Here is a 20208-nt window from a genome sequence, read left to right on the forward strand (position 1 = left end):
TTTTAGCAAGCGTTCGCGTGAGATCTGGAATAGACCTTACAGAGGGAGCTAGACTCTGCGGCGTGAACATGTTTGAGACAGCTTGCAGTGAGGAACCAGGGGAAATGGCTTATCGTTCGATCTAAATACGAAAAGTATGGATACTGCCATGTACGGTAAGTTGGAGGTCAAAACCACGATTCACGCCGATTACGGGATACACGGAAATGCTTACCGTGAAGGGTACAACTCAAATTTCCACCCTGAAAGGTTCATCATGATTAGAGCTCGCATTATGATGCCCGTAGACTAATACATCGATCCTAGTCCGCTGGATAAAAGTGCCACAAGTTTAAGCAGGGAGGAAGAGTTGTAAAGAACCAGGCTATCGCATGCGGCTAGCCAGTCATCAATTGGGCCAAAAGGCCACAATGAAGTCAGGAGCACAGCTATATCAGACGGCGTAAGGAGTTGACTGGCGATGTAAATGACAGCTCGGCGGAACGTTATTGCCGCCTAAAAACCGCCACCTCAGGCCCCAATTCTACCTTAGGCGCCAACTGTGACAGGGACCCATATAAGACTCCACCCACTTTATAGCCAAGGAGCCACATTACTTGCAGATGGAGTGCTTTGTAATACTATTCTTTTCGAGCGGCCTACAGTCCTCAGGTTAACTGACTGAAGCCTAGTATGCACTGCCAGATGCATCGGATTCTTGCACTCAGCATTGAAGCTAGTAATGATGCGTTCAGGCTACTCTGCCTGTATCTGTGGACTGCATACAAGAATCGGGCGGTTTCCCGCAAGAGCGGGAGGATATATACGTCGAAAAACTTGAAAGAAACTTTCCTTCCAACTTCCCCATAATCTAGCACTTACGATCGACTCTCGATAAAACTAAGAATGAATAGCTGGTATATCATAGCATGCATACTGCTCTCCGACTCCACGCAGCAAACCTCCGCGACCCGCCGTGGTCTTCGATTAAGTTGTTGTCCAAGCCTTACCGATCAATACGCTTGACTTTTGACTTGATTTATCTGCTTTAGTCCACTAGCTCTAGCTAGTTGAGAATCGCGTCTCCCACTCATTGTGATCTCGATTCGGAGTAAATTGGACCACCTCCTTCTAAATTGAAATGGATTGTCGACATTTCCCGCTCGTCAGCGCCCATGTCCAAGTTGAGCGCGCCCATGTCGATCTCGAAATGAACCTTGCGAGCCATCGTCTCACGGATGTGAAGAAGAGTACGACTCGTCAATGTAGCATGCACGACTCTTGTTAACCTTGAGCCACACCCATGTAGTCAGCGAAGAACAAGGATTGCGGTTGGATCGATGAACCCACGGCATTAAGAGGGCGACGAAGTTCACCTGCAAAAATCGGAGATGAGGAAAGGGTTTCTTTGGAACCGGCACGTTGTAACATATCCAGAATGTCGAGTATTCACTGACCGGAGCGGTAAACATCACGACCACATTAGCAAAAATAACAACTAAAGGTCTGTGGGTCAGCGTGGCCGCTACGTATTTCGGGGTTGGAAGCGCCAACATACAAATGAGAGTCGCATAGTACACAATACCTTTCAAAAACGATCAGTGTGTGTCACATTCGATGCCGGTCAGAACTTACTATCACCGTAGACAACACGAAACAATCCTGAGTCTTGTTTCGCTTTATCTGGTGCAATGATTAGACCACCGGAGACCACCCGGAGATAGAGAGAGGAACGCCTGGCGTACAGGTTGGGTATCCCGCAATGATCATCATTGTTAGCATTGCTTGAAAGATAGTAAGAAAAGTCAGTTGGGGAACGATGCGAATCACGAATCCACAAGGAATGTCGGCAGCATACCTATTCCATGGGCTGCGGCGCAGACGTATGTGAGAAAAAAGAAAGGTTGGGAAGAATGTGAATGCATGGCGCAGAAATTGCCTGGCGACCCCTCCCCTGATTTCAAGCCAACGAAGGGTCAGCAGAACATCCGGTGGCCAAATTTGTGAACTCACCCACCATGGCCAATGTTACCCGTCACCCAGAAAGGAATCCAAAATAGGGCAGCAAGGATTGAAAATGTAATCAACAATGGTCTTTTGCTGAATCTGACTTGACATGCAGCATATGCTCTTGTTGCGAGTACGACTATGAGATGGTTAGTGGGCTGCCAGAAATATGCTATCGAACCCGGAACCCCACTTTCCGATAATGTAATCCCGATGATGTGCAACCAAAGACCAAGGTGATTGATCATGTCGCACTTTCCAGTCGACAATGTCGGATTATAGATACCTTGGGTGCTGGAAGTTGAATGTTATCATGACTGGTATAAAGATCCTAGACCCACCATACAAAAAGAGTACGCTGGCCCCGAGCGTGTCCACGAATGGCAGGTATCTTTGTATGAGATACACAATTGAGATCCAATTGAACGGGGAGAGCCAGACAAGCTCGATTTCCAGCCGAATTGTGAGAAGATAGTCGTACACTAGAATTGCTGAAGATGACGCTGGAGAATTTGCTTTTGAGAATAATATAACATCGAGCAAGTCACCCACAATACCTAGAAAGTACTGGATTTGGAAGGCGGCATCTTTTAGTGGCAATCATTTGCGTGAGATGGGTAACTTGTGGAATAGAGCTTACAGAGGGAACGAGACTTTCTAGAGGGAGCATGTTTTATGCAGCGAGAACGGTCAAGTCTCAAGTTAAAAAATGACGAAGTCGCAGTAAACGCGAAATCCACGGGAATCATTAAGCATTGCTAAAGGTTCCACGCTCCTCGGAGAAATGATAATCATTCAAATACATTCCGTGATTTGGCGTTCCTATTTCCGGTGATAAGTAAATCTCGCCGTACGGAACGAGGTGCGTACTATCCTCTGACCTGCTGACAAAGGTGACAAGGGTCGCACATCTCGTCTGACTTTTCAAGGCATACAATCCCACTTTCGACGGCCTTTCGCGATTCTGTTTGACTTGGGGAACGGAAGTCAAGTCGAACTTCGGCAGAAAGTTCATTGGAAACGATACGAAGGTCAAGTTGAGCGAGCGTCGCCGGCCTCCCAAGCATTAATTTTGTGCTGACGGCTTGAACTTGACGGCGGACATGATCGCTGATACACCAAATTGAGGTCCAGTACTAGCCTCGTGTCCACGGCGGGGTCAAAGGTTTGTGCAAATGTCGGCGGCCCCTTCTAATCCAAACCGTGTCTAATCACCTATGGTTGAAGCGGGTGCATCTATTTCACATTCAAATAGCCGGTGTGGGTATGCCAACTTCTTGGTTTGAATATACGTCGGAGGTCGATACGCAGCAAACCTCGAAGCGATTATTCAACAGCCTGCTGTGATAAGCCCCATGCCAGCTCGCATCTAGTTGTTTCCAACGTCTCGATTCTCCCAAGTTGGTCCACTTCCTTCTAATTGGGATTCAAGGGAAGTGAAATGGATTGTCGACATTTCCCACTCGTCAGCATCCGTGTCATCAACCGTCACGCCAGTGCCGATGCCACCAGCGAATCCACGAGCCACCACCTCACGAATGTGAAGAACCGTACGACTCGCCATGATAGTATGTATGATTCTTGTCAAACTTGAACCGCACCTGGCGAATCAGCTAGAAGCAAGCACCATAATTGGATTGGTGGACGTACGGGATCAAGGGGGAGGAAAAGTTCGTCTGTGAATTTGAACGATATGCTTCAGTGGTCCTCGCGTTGTAACTGTACAGGAGAACTGACCGGAGTGGTGAACATCACGACCACATTGGCAGCGATGGCAACTAAAGCTTATTGGGTAAGACGGATTGCCCGCTCCGGGTTTCGAGAAACAACTTACGGATGAGAATCGCGTAGTACACAATACCTTTCAGACTAATCAGTAGGTGTCACACATTTTGTTTTTTACTTACCGTCACTGTAGACAACACGGAACAACTGCGAGTATCCTAGTGCTTTATCTGTGCGACGGCTCTGTAAGGTGCGGAGATGGAGGACGAAGGAGTCCACATACAGGTCGGATATGCCGCTGTGATCATCATGGCTAGGATGACTTGAGAAAGTTAAGCACCTCAGTTCGACAACGAAGAACAGTGTCATACATGTTTCAAGCGCTGCGCGACAAACGTATGTGATGAAAAGCAACGGTGGGGGATGTATTGTGCAGACACTGCCCGGCGATCCCTCCCCTAATTTCAAGTCGGGCAGTACTAGAAACAAAGTCAGTAGAACATCCGGCGACCAAATTTGAGAATTAAACTTGCCATGGCCAATGTTAGTGACTTCGCTTGTTGCATAGATAGGAGTCCAAAACAGGGTAGTTAGGATTGCGAAGGTCATCAATAGCCTTCTGCTACTAAACCTGACTTTACACGCAGCATACGCTCTCGCTGTCAATACAACTGCAAGATGGTTAGTGGGCCTAAAAAGAGGCAATAAACCTCACTTTCTGATAGGGTGACGCCGATGATGTGCAACCAATGTCCAAGATGGTTGATGATACTGCATTTGGGGGTCGACAAGGTCGGAGAAAATATACCTTGAAGTAGGGTTTAATGTTGGAAGAACTGGAGGGAAGATCCTGAACCCACCATACAGAAATAGGCCCGGAGTATCCACGAATGGTAAATATCGTTGGAGGAGATACACGACTGTGACCCAGTTGAACTGGGAAAACCAGACAAGCTTTACTTCTAGTCCAAGGGTGAGAAGATAGTCGTAGACTAGGACCGCTGAAGACGAGACTGGGGTATTTGCATGTTGAGGACAGTCTAATGCTTAGAAGGTAACCATGACTAGACCTAGGAAGTACTGGCAGTGAGTATCTTTGAGCAAGCTTTGGCATGCATATGAGAGCTGGAATAGAGCTTACAGATGGAACTAAACTCTGCGAGGCGAGCATACTTGAGAGCACGGAGAAATCGCTGAACTATCGGGGCGGGATGTAGTGAACGAGTTGGTCTCTTCGACATAAATACCAAGTCGCAGTAATCGTGCAGTGCAGTGAAAGGCTGCTCCCCGGATAAATGATGTCAAGTTAGAGTGTTCCTCATTACTTTTTGATCAGACTCTCACAGGCGCAAAGAGTCCACTGACTCTTTTCAGCTTCCCTTCGAGTTTCTTCTAGCAACTTGATGACCTCGAATTTCGACCCAGAATCCTCAATAATCGCTGTTTCGAATGTGAATAGCGTCTGCTGAATCCCATGTATGATACAGCAATTGCGGTATGCATAATAGCGCTTACGACCAGCATAACCGGCTGGAAAAATAGTAAAGTGATAACCATTGATCCTACTTGGTAGCGGTAATGCATTGATATCTGATGGTTCTGCTTGTGTTCATTCAGCGACTCGGACTCGGAACTTCGATGCTGTTCAAGTCCTGGACAAAGTTCTGGTTCCGTAGAGTGAGCTCGCCGTGTCGAAAGCATTCACCTGATAACTCTAGTAGTGAGTCAGGGTTGAGTACGTTGAGTCTTCAGTAAGTGCTCGATGGTGGGAGAACTGCCGTTCAACTTCTGAGTTACATAAGCAACCAGCTCCTCTCAGACTCGAAGTCCTGTTCATGAGCATAGGGACCGGCAGGGACAGGCAATATCAGTAGTGGAACGCAGCTGACCAGGTCAGCACACTCCTCAACACACTGCACTTCAGTTCAGCAGGACTTTGCGGTCCGACGCTCCCGCAATTTCGACTTTAAAAACGTCTAGCAAGCAAAAGATGCCCGTTTCACCGCTATGTACATCTTGGCTCTGTGCGCAGTCATCCTTTTGTACCGAATCAGCACCACGCACGCTCTCATCAACCCAATCCTTCCAGGATGGAACCCCGATCCGAGCATATTACGAGTTGGAGACGACTATTTCATTGCTACGTCGTCATTCGAATATTTTCCTGGTGTTCCGATATACCATAGCAAGGATTTGGTTAGTTGGGAGCTTGTAGGCCATGGGCTGAATCGGCCTTCGCAGTTAGGCTTGTACGGGACGCCCTCGGATGCAGGTGCGCCTTTCCATGTGTTCTTTTGGGTTAGGAAAGCTGAGAGTTTGTTCTTCATTTGGCTTTCAGGTGTATGGGCTCCTGCGCTACGCTACCATGGCGGAGTGTTCTACCTTGCGACGACTACGAGATACGTTTATTCGCGTGAGGTGTCGCAACTAGCTCGTTATGACGCGTTTTAATGGACCTCCGAACTGCAGCTGAATTACGACTATTCCCTCGTTCGTTTTACGTGACCACGACAGACATATTTTCGAACAAATGGAGTGATCCAACCTACATCGGTTCGTCAATCCTTGATTCGAGAATTTAGATACCGACGCTCCTCCTAGATGGACTTGGTTACGACCTCGACCTTTTCTTTGATCCTAGCGGAGACGTCTATGCCTCTTGGGCTGGTATTAACAACGCTAAAGACAAGATATATGGAATTTACCAGTCAAAGATTGATGTGAAAACGGGCAACTCGCTCGGACCATCTAACCTTATTTTCACTGGCACACTTCCCGATAACGCCAGTGCACGTCCAGAGGGACCCCATGTGTACTTCATCAATGGAACTTACTATTTGATGATTGCGGAGGGTACGTTTACCCCGAAATGACTAGATATTCTACAAACTCGGATTGCTTTACAGGCGGTACGGACATCCACCATCGTGTAACGATACAAAGAGGCCCCGCTCCATCCGGTCCTTGGGAGAACAACCCGGCAAATCCTGTCTTGTTTAACGGAGCAGACCTAAAGAACGAAGTCCAGGTTCGAAATAATTTTGGTCCATTACAACTCACATGTGTAGCAAATACCTAGTGGACAGGCCATGCTGACCTCCTGCAAGATTCCAACGGATCGTGGTGGGGGTCGGCACTGGGCGTCGTACCTCAACAAGGAAACTTGAGTCATATTCAGCTGGGTGAGTTGAATCTGAATCCACTCTTTCTCGGTCCACTCAAGTTGTTTATTTCCTTCTATCCTTGTGTAAGGCCGTCAAACGTTCCTTTTCCCTGTAATTTGGGAGTCTGGCTGGCCCGTGTTCAACGATGGCAAGCCCTTGACTCTCCATCTCGAGGGGGTACTAGAAGACAAACAAGCGGTCCGGGAATACTCTCTCGAGTTTGCACTCAATACCACTCAAACCACAAAAACATCCCTCAAATCCCTCGACCCAATGGGCTCGCCAGTCCTCGACGACACCTTCTACACCCTTCGCACCCCACAAAAACCTTTCTATTCGCTTACTGCTCGTCAAGGTTTCCTCAGATTGTACGGAAACGCGTACAAAGTTGGCGATCGAGATACGCCGGCATTGCTATTGAGGAAACAAGGGGGTTACAAAGAGACGTTTGAGGTTATCCTGGGCCAGTATACCCCACGAGCTGGTAGTCCAGGCGGTGGAGTAGGAACAGAAAACGGAGGTCGGGAGGAAGCAGGAATCACGATCTTGTATTCTGATTTCTTGCACGATGATATTGGTGTTACTGCTGCGAATGGGACGGAAGGGAGGGTAGTGGTGACCAGAACTATTGTTCAGGCGGAACAGATTGGACCTTGGGCGTTGGGTTCGGAAAATAATACGGTTATTACTGTGAGGTCTCCTTTTTTATGCTGTTTGTAACTGGCCGCTGAGCCGACTCCGTTAGGAAACAATATATCCGCTCCGGACCACCTCAGGACCTGTAAAGTTGACCATCAAAAGCGATGGGCTGCAGTACCAGTTAGGATTTGCAGAGCCCGAGGGTGCTGAAGGGGCGGAGTCGGACGCGTTTGGACAAACGACATGGACGGGAATAGTGGATGCTGCAGCACTCTCCCTTCCTGTTGCTGGGTGAGTTCTCATCTGGCATTTCCCACTGGCCATTCTACTGACGATCATCACACTACAAACAGCGGGTTCTTCTTTAAAGGTGTCGCTTTCGGCGCGTACAACACTGGAGGGGGCCGTGCGTCACTCACACCTGCGGATTTCGTGTATTGGAAGCAGACTCCGGAGGATGGTTGATAACCTCTTTCCTGTTCATACCTTGTAGAATTGTACCGTTTCAGCGTACAGTCGAAGGACAAAACATGGGTGGTGAGGCAATTACATAAAGCTACTGAAACCACACTCGAGAAAGGACAAAGGCGGGTATCAACAAAAGATCACGAGACGTAGGAAGGAATACGAAAGATAGTGACTTTGATCCCAAGAAGGACCATGAGTACGGTAAACGCGTTGAGCTTAGAATGGGAAAAATGGATGTACAAGGTTAACTTGAGTTGAGTGTAACGATGATCAGTGTCAGTGGAGAGGGGGAGTATTAATCAAGAGAACTTCCAACTACAAGCACAGTCAGCTAGAAACGTGGTGAAGAGAAGGAAAATGCTTACCGATTCCCGCAATTTGTGCAACTGAGGGTGCGAAAGATGCAAAAAGCGATTGTGAGTTATCTTGTGGAATTCTCAAAGATGAGGACACATACGTGACGAAAGTAGTCATAGGTTCATCTGCACTTCTTGTCTGCGCTTGACGGTATCGACATTTCCGTTGTTTACACCTCGAGCATTGGAAGGCATCCGTTTCTGCCTGCTGTTCTCCTGCGCCTAGAGATGCGAAGAAGTTGTCATTCTTGATCTTTTCGTCCGCGGCTTTACGTTCTGCGGACGCCATGTCCTGATGCACAATGTCTTAGTAAGGATTCCGAAGAAACGAAGGAAAACTTACAGCGCTAGACATCGTTGCTAGTTTATCCGCCGCAATTTCTCCACTGACGACATCCTCCCTCAAGCCTGGGTTGCTCTTATCCTTCAAGTTGACGAAAAGCATGCGTATTTTCGCTCGATAGTCCGCCGAACCCCCACCATGTGTGTTGAAAACTGCTACCTCGACGGCTTTTGCTCTTTGAAGTATGAGATCGGATGCTAAGATGGATGGTTTTCATGAGTTGTTATTGGGAGGTTGATGTAGCTTATTCACAAACTCACGAGAGCTCGAGTCGGAGGCAAGAGCATCATAAATCAACTCTGCACACTTGTCTCTGGTTTTATCGCCAGTGAAGTTGATGTTGACTCCGTCAGTTGTGTGGGTACGCAGAGTCGTTGATGCTGTTTTTAGTGATGAAACGGTTGGTGTAACGGGAGTTGTAGATGATCCTGAGGGCTTCTGTGCCGGTGCTGGAAGCGAAAAAGATCGTCGGTACGTAGATCTTTAGGGGGGTGGGGGAGATACGCACCTTTACCCTTGGACGCGCCACCATTCTGCTGCTTAGCTTTCTCTACAATTTCCTTCCACTTCTTTACAAGATCTTTCGCGGTCGCTGCTACTTCCTTGTCTTCATGGTTTCGAAGCTTCCCGACCGCTAGGCCAGCTTTACTCTCCTGCAATGCACGTGTAAGCTTGACACGAAGAGAAAATGAAAGGACGCACTCTAAGGATTCCTTCATTTATTTGAAAGTCTCTCTTGAGAATGTTTAGGATACTGATAATTTCCTGGAAAATGAGAACATGGTGGTCAGAGGATAAAAGGAGGATCAACACAGAGGTGACATAGAGGCATACCTTCACATTGGTGTTTCCTTGGAGTTGTTTCACGAGTTTTTTCAACTCTACCGGATCCGAAGACATGATCGCTAACTAAAGCTAGTACAACGCGTAACAGAGAACTATCTTTTCGTCGTAGTACTAGTAAAACAACCTAAAATATTCACTTGGTGTGGGTGGCAGGCCGGTGAATTGAGTTGATTACTTAATCACAGGCCCCAGTTGCAAAGAAGCTTTTAGTAAACAACTGTCAGCAACCGCGAGATAGCCGAAGTTCATATTTACGAACGGCAACCCCGACAAGTTTTCTGGACCCTCCTGATGGCTACAGAGGCCCTTCCTCCTCTTGAACCACTTTTTCGCCGAAATGGTAAACGGACTCATGCCGTATTTGCCTCTTGCCCCGACGACAGCATAGCGGATGAAGAGAGAAGGTGTGTTCGTCTTTCTTAGCGACTCGCGTTGAGCTCTCATTGATTCTGGTAGTATGAGACTCAAACTCTCAGTCAAGATCCACGATGAATACCGAGACTTCAAAGAACTTCCACCAGCGTTACTCTCACAACAAGGACCGGTGGGACCGTCACGTCCGAAGGAGTCCAGAAAGTTGATTACCGCAGGACGTGCGTTGGCGTTCTTCTCTGATCATCTTATTGTAGACTAATACAATACCTTTAGCTGCCGATGAGGATACCTCTCGTATGATTGCAAAACTAGACAACACACCCCCCGCACGCCCATCTACATTTGCTTCAGCCAGTAAACTGTCACAGGCACTTACCCTTCATAAAACCACACGAACAGTAAAACCCACTTATCACCCACCTTGGAAGCTTGTCCGTGTTATATCTGGTCATTTGGGCTGGGTGCGGAGTGTTGCGGTAGAACCTGGAAATCAGTGGTTTGCAACCGGGGCGGGAGATCGAGTTGTAAAAATCTGGGATCTGGCTTCTGGAGAGCTCAAGCTTTCATTAACAGGTCATATATCAACAGTCCGAGGGCTCGCTGTATCTCCGCGACACCCGTACCTTTTCTCTTGCGGCGAGGATAAGGTCCGTTCTCCGCCTAAAATCTGTTTCTGTTCAATTGAGAACTTTTTTGTTGTAGATGGTGAAGTGCTGGGACCTCGAGGCGAACAAGGTTATTCGGCACTACCACGGACACCTATCGGGAGTGTACGCATTAACTATACATCCTACGCTCGATCTGTTGGTCACCTCTGGAAGAGATGCTTCGGCACGTGTTTGGGACATGAGAACAAAAGCCCAAATACACGTTCTCTCTGGGCACACGGCTACTGTTGCAGACGTCAAATGTCAAGAATCCGACCCTCAAGTAATAACTGGGAGCATGGATTCTACGGTCCGGCAAGTCTCTAAAACTTTGATCTCATCCCCTCCTCCTTACCTCCTGTTTTAAAATCTTCTGTTCAGTTTATGGGACCTTGCTGCGGGCAAGACCATGGTCACCCTTACACACCACAAAAAATCTGTTCGAGCATTAGCCATTCATCCGACGGAGTATTCTTTTGCCTCTGGCTCAGCTGGCGGTAACAATATCAAGAAGTGGAAATGTCCGGAAGGAGCTTTCGTGTTCAATTTCAGCGGACATAACGCCATCATAAACACGCTATCAGTCAATGCCGAAGGAGTTTTTTTTTCTGGAGGTAAAGTCATAGGCAAAACACCTTAGCACTTTTTTCTAAATCTTTCTGCTGCCCAACTAGCTGACAACGGGAGCTTGACCTTTTGGGATTATAACACTGGAACACCCTTCCAGCATTTGGACGATATCCCACAGCCTGGGTCACTGGAGGCGGAAGCCGGCGTTTTCTGCTCGACATTTGATATGACCGGTACTCGACTTATCACAGGTGGTGCTGATAAAACCATCAAGGTTCGTGTCCCCGCCATCGTGTTGGTCCACATGCTAATTGTTGTCACCAGGTATACGCGGAACAGTCTCAATAGTATTCCTACTGATGTTATCGGTGTATCAATACATACTGTACTGTTTAATTCTTCATCTCCGTCAGTGATAGTCAAACCGGCCTCATGGGCCCTTAACCCGGTCATGAATAATGAACTGCAAAGTCCCTCAGTATTGAAACACAAACACACCTAAAATACATGCCGTGTAAGCCCTTTAACTACTTTTGGTCGCTATTCTTATGGTACCATACCAGAGGAGAATGAAGGCCGTCACTCGAAAAGACATCGTATCTTAAAATCGGAATTAACCTGCCCAGTTCGTCAGCGAGTTACTTCCCGGAAGGAGTCTCGCACTATTTTTCGAAGGAGATCCTGCGGGGCTTGGAGGATACTGTGTAGTATAGAAATGTTGTTCCCTCGATTGCCAATCCTCATAAGGATAAAGGCTCTGGGATGACGTTCCCGCTCCGGCGGCGCACTCGAGCTCGCCCGTAGAATGTAATGATTCCTTAGCATTGTCAAAGTTCGCCGTCGTCTCATGAGGTGGAGTTCCATATATCGATGGGACGTAATGATTCGCCGTGGTAGCTGGTCCCGCGAGGTGTGAGAGGAGTTCGTTCCGGTATACATTGGGATCCAAAGTCATTGTTTCCGGATTCTCATTGAATAATCCCTTCTCCGTCTCCAACGTCTGCTCAGTCTCACTACCCACTGAAGTGGTGTTAGCGAAAGTGGGAGGGTGCGAGAAAGGCTCCACGGGGTGAGGGTGGTAGTGGCGGGATGGATCCGTGACGCCTTCAGACTGGACGTGCGAGCCGCCGCTCAAGAAGGTCGATGATTGCTGTTGAAGTGGAAGTAAGAAGTGCTCTCCGTCGACCGGCGAATTTGGAGTAGTATGAGAATACGTGGCTGGTGCGGTAGATGGCGGATGTGATACATGGTGGTGGCCGCGGTGACTAACTGACGTGGTTGGGGACCGAGTATAATCGCTTGAAACCGATGGGAACTCATAAGAAGTCGTTGCCGCAGCTGGCGAAGCACTGGCGCCGCCCCAAGGGGATCCTGGTTGGGTGTAATCTGGTGGTGCATGAGTTAGAGAAACATAAGGGGGTGGACTGCCAGGTAAAGATACACTTCCACCGCTAACGCCACGGTTTTGACGGAGCCATGATGGGTCACAAATTTGGGACGGTGTGTTGGAAGCGGTCGCTGTGTCATACGAGCCTCTGGACTTTGGATAAGGGCGCGAGTCCACAGAAGGAGATCCATATCGGCGGGTAGAGCGGTCGTATGTCGACGGAGAGGAAGCTTTGCCGCCATGGTTCGTGGTCGTCAATGGGCTCGACTCTGGTGATAGCGATAGGGATTTACGATTGACTGGATCACCATGGTAAACCTCGCCGGAAACAAAAGGCTTTCGAATAGGCCTGGCTCCATAGACCTTTTTTTTCGTGAGGCCATGAAACTGTCAGAATGTAAGCGCGGATGGGAGGCTGGGGTGAGGGCAGCTCCATACCTGTTGAAGCTGGGAAACAAGACTCGGTATTGGTTCTTGCGGAGATTGAACTGGGCTTCCTGATGTAGAGGAGCCAGAGGCCGTCGAGCTTGGATATGGTAGGAAAGTGTCCGCTGCCTGTGTCCTGCTCGGGGGCGTTTGCGGGAGCTTCGCAACAGATAGATTACGACGTAAGAGTGGCTGTGACCTTCGTCTCTGAGGAATTTACGTACCTGGTTAGGCTCTGAGATTTCAAGCACCGACAGGTCCCACCGTGAGTGAATGAAAGAGGTCATATCAATTCAGCAAACTCGCCTTCTTTTAAAGTGAGCAGTTACGCACCGGAGTTTCCAGGTCCATGTGTTTTGTTATCTCTTTGGGACGATTTCCTTTGGGATGACAATCGAACAATAATCTTGTGCATATCAATCGCCATGGTTTTGTCTTCAGTTATCTGTTGGAGCTGCAACTAGTTCACGGAGAAGTGGGAGATTTCAATAATGATTGCGATAACTTCTGAACCGCATGGCCACGTTACCATTTCCTCAAACAGGTTGGTCAGACCTTCCCAATCTTGCCCAGATTTCAACATTAGATGACACCGAACGTCAGCCTTGACGGTAACACGATGTCAGGAACATTAATGGAATAGCCAACCTCGCAATAGAAAGCTACCTTAGCTAGATAATCAGCCAATCTATACCAACACGAAGTTCCAGGCGGGAACCCAGACTCCGGTTCGGCAGACGTTTCCTCCAGTGGCGGGGAAGCTGCCGCAATGACAATATGTCGTAGAACGGACCCATTTGCATCGATCTTGGAAGTAATGAACTTTGGAGAGACAATATCAGGAAAGCACAGGCGAGAACGAGTAAATGATAGCTAACCTGTGCCGCTTCTTGTATTTTGGAATAGGTGAGTCGATTACTTGGACTATCATTGAAGCGGACGCTCAAGAGTCCGTCATGAGAAGTATGATACTGGCGTGGAACAATAGGCCTTTTGATTTGCGTAGAATTCGCGGGTAAACTTTCCAGTACAAAGGTGATGACCTGCACACCGAGGAATTAATTCAGGGAGAACTGCTTCCGAGTTCGCTAGCCCCTCGCATGTTCAGGGAGTGGTCTTACCGGACTAGAAGAGTTGTCGACTTCTATTTTCTGTAGTAATGGCCCCAGATAACGATCTCGTAGATCGGGCCAGATATCGAACAATCCACTCGAGTTCTCAAGCAATAAAAGCACATAGACTGACTGAGGGATGTTGTGGGGGGTGCAGACCATGGAATTATCGACCATTGCTCGGATGTGTCGATGATAAAACGTAAGAAGGGGTTGTCGGTCGACGTGCCGACGTCTAGTAAGCGATAGCCAGATTGACTGACCAAAGGGAAGGGTTGTTAGAAATGGATTGTAACGAGAAGGAACTGGTACAACCAAGAACTTGTGGATCCTTGTGGGATCGAGTCGGATTTATTTATTTATTTGGATTACAGTGTTCCGTTGGTAGTTGGTCGACACGAGGTGTATCCAAGTGAATCCTATAGCCAAGTCTGTGACGATATATGCATATGTATAGGGTTCCCAGGGATGTAGTCTGTATGCTGATCCGGTCGCTATTGGCGAGCTTTTTATTCGCCTTGAATGAACTTTAAAAAAATTACTCCGCCTAAGTCCTGGGTCCGTTTTTGAACTTCCGCTTCCGTTATGTAAAATATCTGGTCGAATACCATGCCAGTTAGATCGACATCCTTTTCTCACAAGACATACATCACTTTTGACGCAGACTCTGCTTACCCAGCCCAGAACCATCCGAAATCCACATTCAACGTGGTGTGGGGAAGGCACAAGTACAACGTCATAACGACCTAACGTTCTTCTTTCAGACATCTTCCAGTTGCCATGCACCAACCACCCGCCTTGTGTACTGCAAGACTAAATTCGAATGTCTTCGAATCCCATCGCTCTTACCGCCCATCACCATATTTAGTCCATCATAGGCCCTCAAACCATCAAATATTTCGACTTGAGGTACGATCTTCTGTCAGTTGCATTTGGTTCAAGTCATGCGTCTTTCTCCCGACATCAATCGGATGGGGACAAACCGCACAGGTTGGAATTGAGTTGGATGATCGCGCCATCATTGCATGCATGATCTAAAAAGCACAGATTCAGTTTTCTTGCTGCAAGGAAGAGGGCTGGCATCATGACGGTGAGTTACCTGGAATAGCGCCCCCAAAAAAACGATGGAAGGCGTATCATCTATATGCCGCTGCCATCGCTAGATGTCTGGGCAGCAAGCTTCGGAAGGCCAACACGAGGGTCCTCGCTACAGTATGTTCAATCGAAGCTCGACAATCGCTTCGCGCCGACACGTTGAATGGGAGAGTGGATTGATGAACCGAAGGAACGCGTCATATCTACGCGAGTTGTGGACGATATGCGAGTCGGGAGGATATGAGATCGATATGACGCGTAGTACTAGAACGGACGCGAGACTCTTAAATCTAAGATTAGCATGATAGTAAGTAGCTCGTTCTTTGTGAGCCCTGATGGAACATACCTGGAGATGAACTGAATACGGTCGTCGACCACCTTTCTATTGTGTTGTTTGCAGCGTTCTGGGGTCTCGTCTTAACGCGCTCACAGGACGTCCTAATGCTCGTGCCGCCCTGCCAGGGGTGAAAATCGGGGTATGAGGAAATGCTATCAAGGGGACGCACAGGAATATCTCGACCCTCCTTTTTGACGTGAGCAATCTTTCAACTTCTGTGAAGCTCAAGATGTCGGTCGAGCGACAACGAAGGTTCATGTACGCCGCGAGTAGGAAAGTCGAAGATGTGTTCACTGTGTTCTCGCGTCCATATTGAACTTGCCTCAATTGGTATGACTGGAAGTGAATGTCAACGTTGCAGTATCATCCCACCTAAACTTCCTTTTTCCGACTTCCCCGTCAGGCGCGGCCTAGACATATTCCATAGAACATTCCATGTCACAACCCGCAATAAATTTGGGCCAACTATGCGGCGCCGCCGCGAGGAAAATGAAATCGCAAAAGAAGCGACGTTAATGTTGGAAGCGAAATGCTCTATTCTTTTTCTTTTCTTTTGGGACTGTAAAGTACGAAAGTCCGGTATTCTAGGTAGCGCCACATAGAATTCTTCGAAAAGAAAGGACTTACTTCACCCATTCACTTGGAGTTCCAGGTTTCTGTCCAACTCGAGAATGTCCTTGACTCGCGGCTTGGTCCATAAAACGTGCACGACGATCCTTTGATGCGTCCAAGAAGCATTCGGAAACGCGGGGAAAGCGCGTGTAGGGACAGCTGGCGAACGATATTTTGGGGGGCGAATGGTCCGAGGCCTCGCTATTTTGGCCAATATGCGCGCACTAGATATCTGAATCTTGATCTATTCAGGATATTTGACACCGGAATCTTCACAATAGGTCGAGTCAAGTAGGCATGGTTGAACGTTGAAACGTTGAACGTTGGGTACAAGTCCGTACATGAAGAGCTTGTCCGACTGCACTGCCACTTGCTCACCAAAATCAAACCCGATCACGACCTGTCATGTGGACCACCGGCTCGACTAGGCTTTCCAATTCCCGACAGACTTACAGACGACGGTGCTGTCTGGACCAACGCTAGCAGGTCCTGTGCGATCGGTTTTTTTACCATGTCCTTAGTAGTTGTTTCAATTTTGAACGCGACTATTGTAATATAATGTCTGGATCCGGACCAGTACCCAACCTCAATACCAAGATCCGAGACGGCATAAACTTAGCACCTCCGGGCTTCGTGCGAGATTCGCGTCATCTTCTGACTACAGCTCCTAATCTTTCACCCATAGGGTTTTCACCGGTTTTCCCATCCGCCCCACCCTCGAGAAGAACGCTATACTTAGTTCAGTATCGGAATCCAGTAATCACAAAGCTTGAAGTTTTCAGCATCGAGATAACGAGACGATGAGGTAGGAAAACGCCTGCAGCCATACCGGAAGTTCCTCGCATTAATGGCGTTCCTTAAACTCAAGCCCAAGCTCAAACTTCATGACGTCACCAGGGATATGACGTCTATGGTCCCTCTTTTCCACCAGTTTGTGGACAGTTTTGTGGGTTCTTCGAGGTTGTGACGACACTGTTGACGCGACCAGAATGGATAATCGCGACGTCATGTAATAGCCACCAAACCTATAAAACGATCGCCAAAATCGACTACCTCCTTCAACAAACAATTTCTTACGTTTTCTACCGACTTACTTCTATCAATATCAATCAACCATGGTCAGTATTCACCCATCTTCATACCTCCCTCTCTCAGGCTGAAATATTTTGCGAACAGGGTTCCATCTTCTCCTCTATTGGACGAGGCATTAACGCCATTATCTCTGCTATTGCCAATGTTATCATGACTATTGTTAGCGCCATAACCACTGTAAGTTTGCTATTGAACTCGTACTATTTCACGCAAACTAAAGTGAACTTCGCGATGCAGGTAATCGTCACCATCTTCGATGTCATTTTCGACATCCTCTGCTGCAGATGCTTCGGATCGAGGAGGTCTGGCATGAGGACAGGGCGTCATCGTAGGCGGACAACGTTCTGATGAAACGAACAGTCGCAATCGATGGTCCACCGATACCCCCTCATCTCCAGACTTTTTTTAGCCTTAGGCATTATGTATCATTATCATCTACCAACGTATTTACGACTACCATTATAATCTCACCTCACTTAGTAGATCAACTAAGTGGGGAGACCTCCCGTTTATAATACATACACGTTGTCATAATCTCCATGTTCGTGAAATCAAAAGTTGAAAAACTACCGAACCGACCGTTGTTCATCAACAACCCGCCACATCCACCTCAACAAAACACCCTCCAACATATCTTCCCAACCTGCATCCTTTTTCGCAACAAACTTGGCATCAAACAATATGGGAGGCTCGTCAGTGGGGAATTTCCGTGACTGTGCGGAGGGAGACGTTAACGGTGTATTGTTTGAGCTAGGGGGTGGCCTTGGGCCAGCAGGAACAGCGGGCGTGACGATCGGAAGCATGTAGCGTAGTTTGAGGGCGCTAGATTGTGAATAGTTTAGCCGCTAACCTTCGAACATGAAAGTGCGGTCTACTCACCCTACCCAGAGACGTAGATTATCGCTCCTACGAAACGTCCAGCCGGTCTTGGCTTTGGTGTCTCCTTTCTGAGCGGCTTCTCTCTCAAGTTCGATGAGGTCGTGTATACCACCCTTACTAACATAACCCCAGGCGTTCTTTGACTTGCGTACGCCAGTGTTGTAGGCTATACACAAAAGCTGCCCGGAAGAGAGGGACTCTAGAAACGCCGCCCTTGATGATCCTTCTGGTGAGAGGGCGCCCTGTAGGTTTGGAGGTAAGAGGTCATGGATGAGGGCACGACAACGGTCTAACAGACATGGGAAAAAAATTATAATTAATCCAAGTTGATGAGAGGTGAAACGAACTCCCCACCTAGCGGTGTTTCCAAGAACGCGTTTCTCCGCGCCCACTCTGGCAATTCATCATCATCTATGCCCTCCTCGTCCTGGAGTCCGTCTCCCGGTTCTTCTTCAGGCCCTTCCTCCTCAGCAATACCTTCCATGGTGCTTGGCTCGTCAGAGAGTCTCATGGGTTCCAACATGGTGCCCAATGTCCCCGTTGAAACTCGACGTCTACCACTGGCATCAGGAAACGAAAATCCGAGACCAAGACCGCTGCCTTCGGCGTCTCCAGCGCTCGTTCTCCTCCCTTTGTTCCTCGACAACGGTCTTCTCTTATCCAACAATTTTCTCTTTTCTTTCAGCCATCCCCTCTCCCCCACCCCCTTTTGTCCGCCAGAAAACAAGACTTGGTCGACCACATCGAGATATTCCGCAACAATATCCTTCTCCTTCTGCAGGTCGTCCATACTTACATCCTGCCTATACAGCCATCCGCTTCCCAGCACCAATCGTTCATCCCATCGTTCGCGTTTTTCTTCTGTATCATTGAGCGTGTCGTCGTTTTCGTCATCTTCCCATACCGGGACATGTTCTTCCCGACCGTGCACCCGAACAAGTGAGAAAGCTACCGATGTGTCGGCATCCACTTCATGAAGACCCTCTAGCTCTGCCTCTGAATGATGATCCCTTTCTAGATCATCGATAACTCCACTTGGATTTCCTAACCGTGAACTGCCCCCTTTACCGCCATCACTTTGAACATCATACGCGTCGTCACTGAGAGGGAGTCGATACCGTTCTTCCAGTTCTCGAAGCATACCCAGTACCTCCAGTGCTGACCGACGAATAGAAACTTGATTGTCGTTTTGGGATGTCGAGGAAGACGAAGGTGAGGTTTTGATATTTCGGATGGTAGTGGCTGAAAATCGGTTTGACCGAAATAATTCACCCATGGAGCCTACTGACTCGACGGGTAAGGAAAGGATGTAGTTCCTAACAGACCGTATAGCACGAGTGGTTGCTTGAAGTGTGCCTACGACGTCAAAGTGTCGATTGGGTTCGCGTTCTTGATCGTTCTCCTCTGGACGCGTCTGATCAGGATCAATACGCCAAACACGGGATACGAGGATGAGGTCTTCGATAAGACCAGGTTTGAGCGAGTCCGAATCGACTTCGAAAGTTTTCGTGACTTCTGGAAATGTGGGCTGTATAGCGTTTGGGATGGCTGGGGTGGGTGGGAGTGCGATTTCGTTTATGGAGTTGATGGAATGGTTGTTTGGGGAAGAGATTCGGATTTTGAGCTGTTCACCACCGCCTATTGCTGGAACGAGACCGTAGTGGGGTTTATCAAGGACAGAAGGCCTTGAGTGAATTTGTAAGAAAAAAAAAAAAGAATGTGAAAATAAGTTTTGCCACGTACTTTTGCTTCGCTGAAAGTCCAGTCTTGGTAAAGTAGTATTGCAAATGCTCGATACTTCCAAGGGTCATGACGCTCTGCCGTTTCGCAGCGCTCCGACTGAACGGTTTCTGTGGTTTATTCGACGAGTTTACATTCGGGTAGAAAGCGGTTTGTCGTCTCTTCTTGTCCGTCTCTGACCTTGCAGCAGGTTCCGGCGAGGAAGAGTTTGTTTGGTTCGTGCCAGTTGATTCTGGGGTCAACAAACCGGGACTTGTCGAGCGTGAGGAGTCAGATTTAGAGGTCATGAAGGAAATGAGGGATATTGGGGAACTTGAAGGGTATAATTCGTAGCTTGGAGATTGAAGTTAATTAAAGTACAGCCCCACCGTATTGAGCGATCGGCCAGTAAAGGTCCCGTGAGAGCAAG

At 48.1% G+C, this 20208-nt stretch overlaps 9 protein-coding genes across 9 annotated transcripts; 3 read left to right on the forward strand and 6 right to left on the reverse strand.

The window, feature by feature from the left end:
• Positions 1 to 1069: 1069 nt before the first annotated feature.
• Positions 1070 to 2735, reverse strand: E1B28_003118 (uncharacterized protein; the record flags this gene model as incomplete). The annotated part of the gene is made up of 12 exons (XM_043160077.1): positions 1070 to 1268; positions 1330 to 1355; positions 1437 to 1477; positions 1538 to 1564; positions 1615 to 1662; positions 1725 to 1763; positions 1838 to 1933; positions 1997 to 2125; positions 2180 to 2272; positions 2328 to 2489; positions 2544 to 2573; positions 2627 to 2735. The coding sequence occupies 12 exons, from the start codon at positions 2733 to 2735 to the stop codon at positions 1070 to 1072; spliced, it is 999 nt and encodes a 332-aa protein (XP_043002033.1).
• Positions 2736 to 3355: 620 nt separating this feature from the next.
• E1B28_003119 (uncharacterized protein) lies at positions 3356 to 4320 on the reverse strand (the record flags this gene model as incomplete). The annotated part of the gene is made up of 8 exons (XM_043160078.1): positions 3356 to 3575; positions 3637 to 3662; positions 3724 to 3764; positions 3821 to 3847; positions 3894 to 3941; positions 3995 to 4033; positions 4083 to 4190; positions 4245 to 4320. 8 exons carry the CDS (start codon positions 4318 to 4320, stop codon positions 3356 to 3358), a joined length of 585 nt encoding a protein of 194 aa, XP_043002034.1.
• Positions 4321 to 5528: 1208 nt separating this feature from the next.
• Positions 5529 to 7979, forward strand: E1B28_003120 (uncharacterized protein; the record flags this gene model as incomplete). The annotated part of the gene is made up of 9 exons (XM_043160079.1): positions 5529 to 5983; positions 6050 to 6124; positions 6181 to 6264; positions 6313 to 6564; positions 6618 to 6739; positions 6791 to 6893; positions 6964 to 7565; positions 7621 to 7805; positions 7868 to 7979. Exons 1-9 carry the CDS (start codon positions 5719 to 5721, stop codon positions 7977 to 7979), a joined length of 1800 nt encoding a protein of 599 aa, XP_043002035.1. The 5' UTR covers positions 5529 to 5718.
• Positions 7980 to 8203: 224 nt separating this feature from the next.
• E1B28_003121 (uncharacterized protein) lies at positions 8204 to 9690 on the reverse strand. Its single transcript, XM_043160080.1, has 8 exons — positions 9516 to 9690; positions 9384 to 9446; positions 9190 to 9334; positions 8942 to 9130; positions 8682 to 8878; positions 8440 to 8630; positions 8348 to 8368; positions 8204 to 8297 (listed from the first exon to the last, which is right to left on the reverse strand). The coding sequence occupies exons 1-8, from the start codon at positions 9579 to 9581 to the stop codon at positions 8282 to 8284; spliced, it is 888 nt and encodes a 295-aa protein (XP_043002036.1). The 5' UTR covers positions 9582 to 9690; the 3' UTR covers positions 8204 to 8281.
• A 64-nt stretch (positions 9691 to 9754) lies between these two features.
• PRP46 (pre-mRNA-splicing factor prp46) lies at positions 9755 to 11570 on the forward strand. The gene is made up of 7 exons (XM_043160081.1): positions 9755 to 9931; positions 9984 to 10120; positions 10176 to 10549; positions 10605 to 10864; positions 10931 to 11163; positions 11224 to 11393; positions 11444 to 11570. Exons 1-7 carry the CDS (start codon positions 9819 to 9821, stop codon positions 11465 to 11467), a joined length of 1311 nt encoding a protein of 436 aa, XP_043002037.1. The 5' UTR covers positions 9755 to 9818; the 3' UTR covers positions 11468 to 11570.
• Positions 11571 to 11732: 162 nt separating this feature from the next.
• Positions 11733 to 13219, reverse strand: E1B28_003123 (uncharacterized protein; the record flags this gene model as incomplete). Its single annotated transcript, XM_043160082.1, has 3 exons — positions 11733 to 12893; positions 12945 to 13091; positions 13157 to 13219. 3 exons carry the CDS (start codon positions 13217 to 13219, stop codon positions 11733 to 11735), a joined length of 1371 nt encoding a protein of 456 aa, XP_043002038.1.
• A 38-nt stretch (positions 13220 to 13257) lies between these two features.
• Positions 13258 to 14221, reverse strand: E1B28_003124 (uncharacterized protein; the record flags this gene model as incomplete). Its single annotated transcript, XM_043160083.1, has 5 exons — positions 13258 to 13392; positions 13462 to 13536; positions 13599 to 13754; positions 13811 to 13975; positions 14054 to 14221. The coding sequence occupies 5 exons, from the start codon at positions 14219 to 14221 to the stop codon at positions 13258 to 13260; spliced, it is 699 nt and encodes a 232-aa protein (XP_043002039.1).
• A 2540-nt stretch (positions 14222 to 16761) lies between these two features.
• Positions 16762 to 17707, forward strand: E1B28_003125 (uncharacterized protein). Its single transcript, XM_043160084.1, has 4 exons — positions 16762 to 16893; positions 16957 to 17206; positions 17265 to 17357; positions 17418 to 17707. Exons 2-4 carry the CDS (start codon positions 17204 to 17206, stop codon positions 17526 to 17528), a joined length of 207 nt encoding a protein of 68 aa, XP_043002040.1. The 5' UTR covers positions 16762 to 16893; positions 16957 to 17203; the 3' UTR covers positions 17529 to 17707.
• On the reverse strand, positions 17708 to 20177 carry E1B28_003126 (uncharacterized protein). Its single transcript, XM_043160085.1, has 4 exons — positions 19803 to 20177; positions 18414 to 19744; positions 18060 to 18348; positions 17708 to 18002 (listed from the first exon to the last, which is right to left on the reverse strand). The coding sequence occupies exons 1-4, from the start codon at positions 20084 to 20086 to the stop codon at positions 17747 to 17749; spliced, it is 2160 nt and encodes a 719-aa protein (XP_043002041.1). The 5' UTR covers positions 20087 to 20177; the 3' UTR covers positions 17708 to 17746.
• Between the last annotated feature and the right edge of the window lie 31 nt (positions 20178 to 20208).

This window comes from Marasmius oreades, chromosome 11, assembly GCF_018924745.1.
Source record: "Marasmius oreades isolate 03SP1 chromosome 11, whole genome shotgun sequence".
In the NCBI taxonomy this organism is placed as follows: domain Eukaryota; kingdom Fungi; phylum Basidiomycota; class Agaricomycetes; order Agaricales; family Marasmiaceae; genus Marasmius; species Marasmius oreades.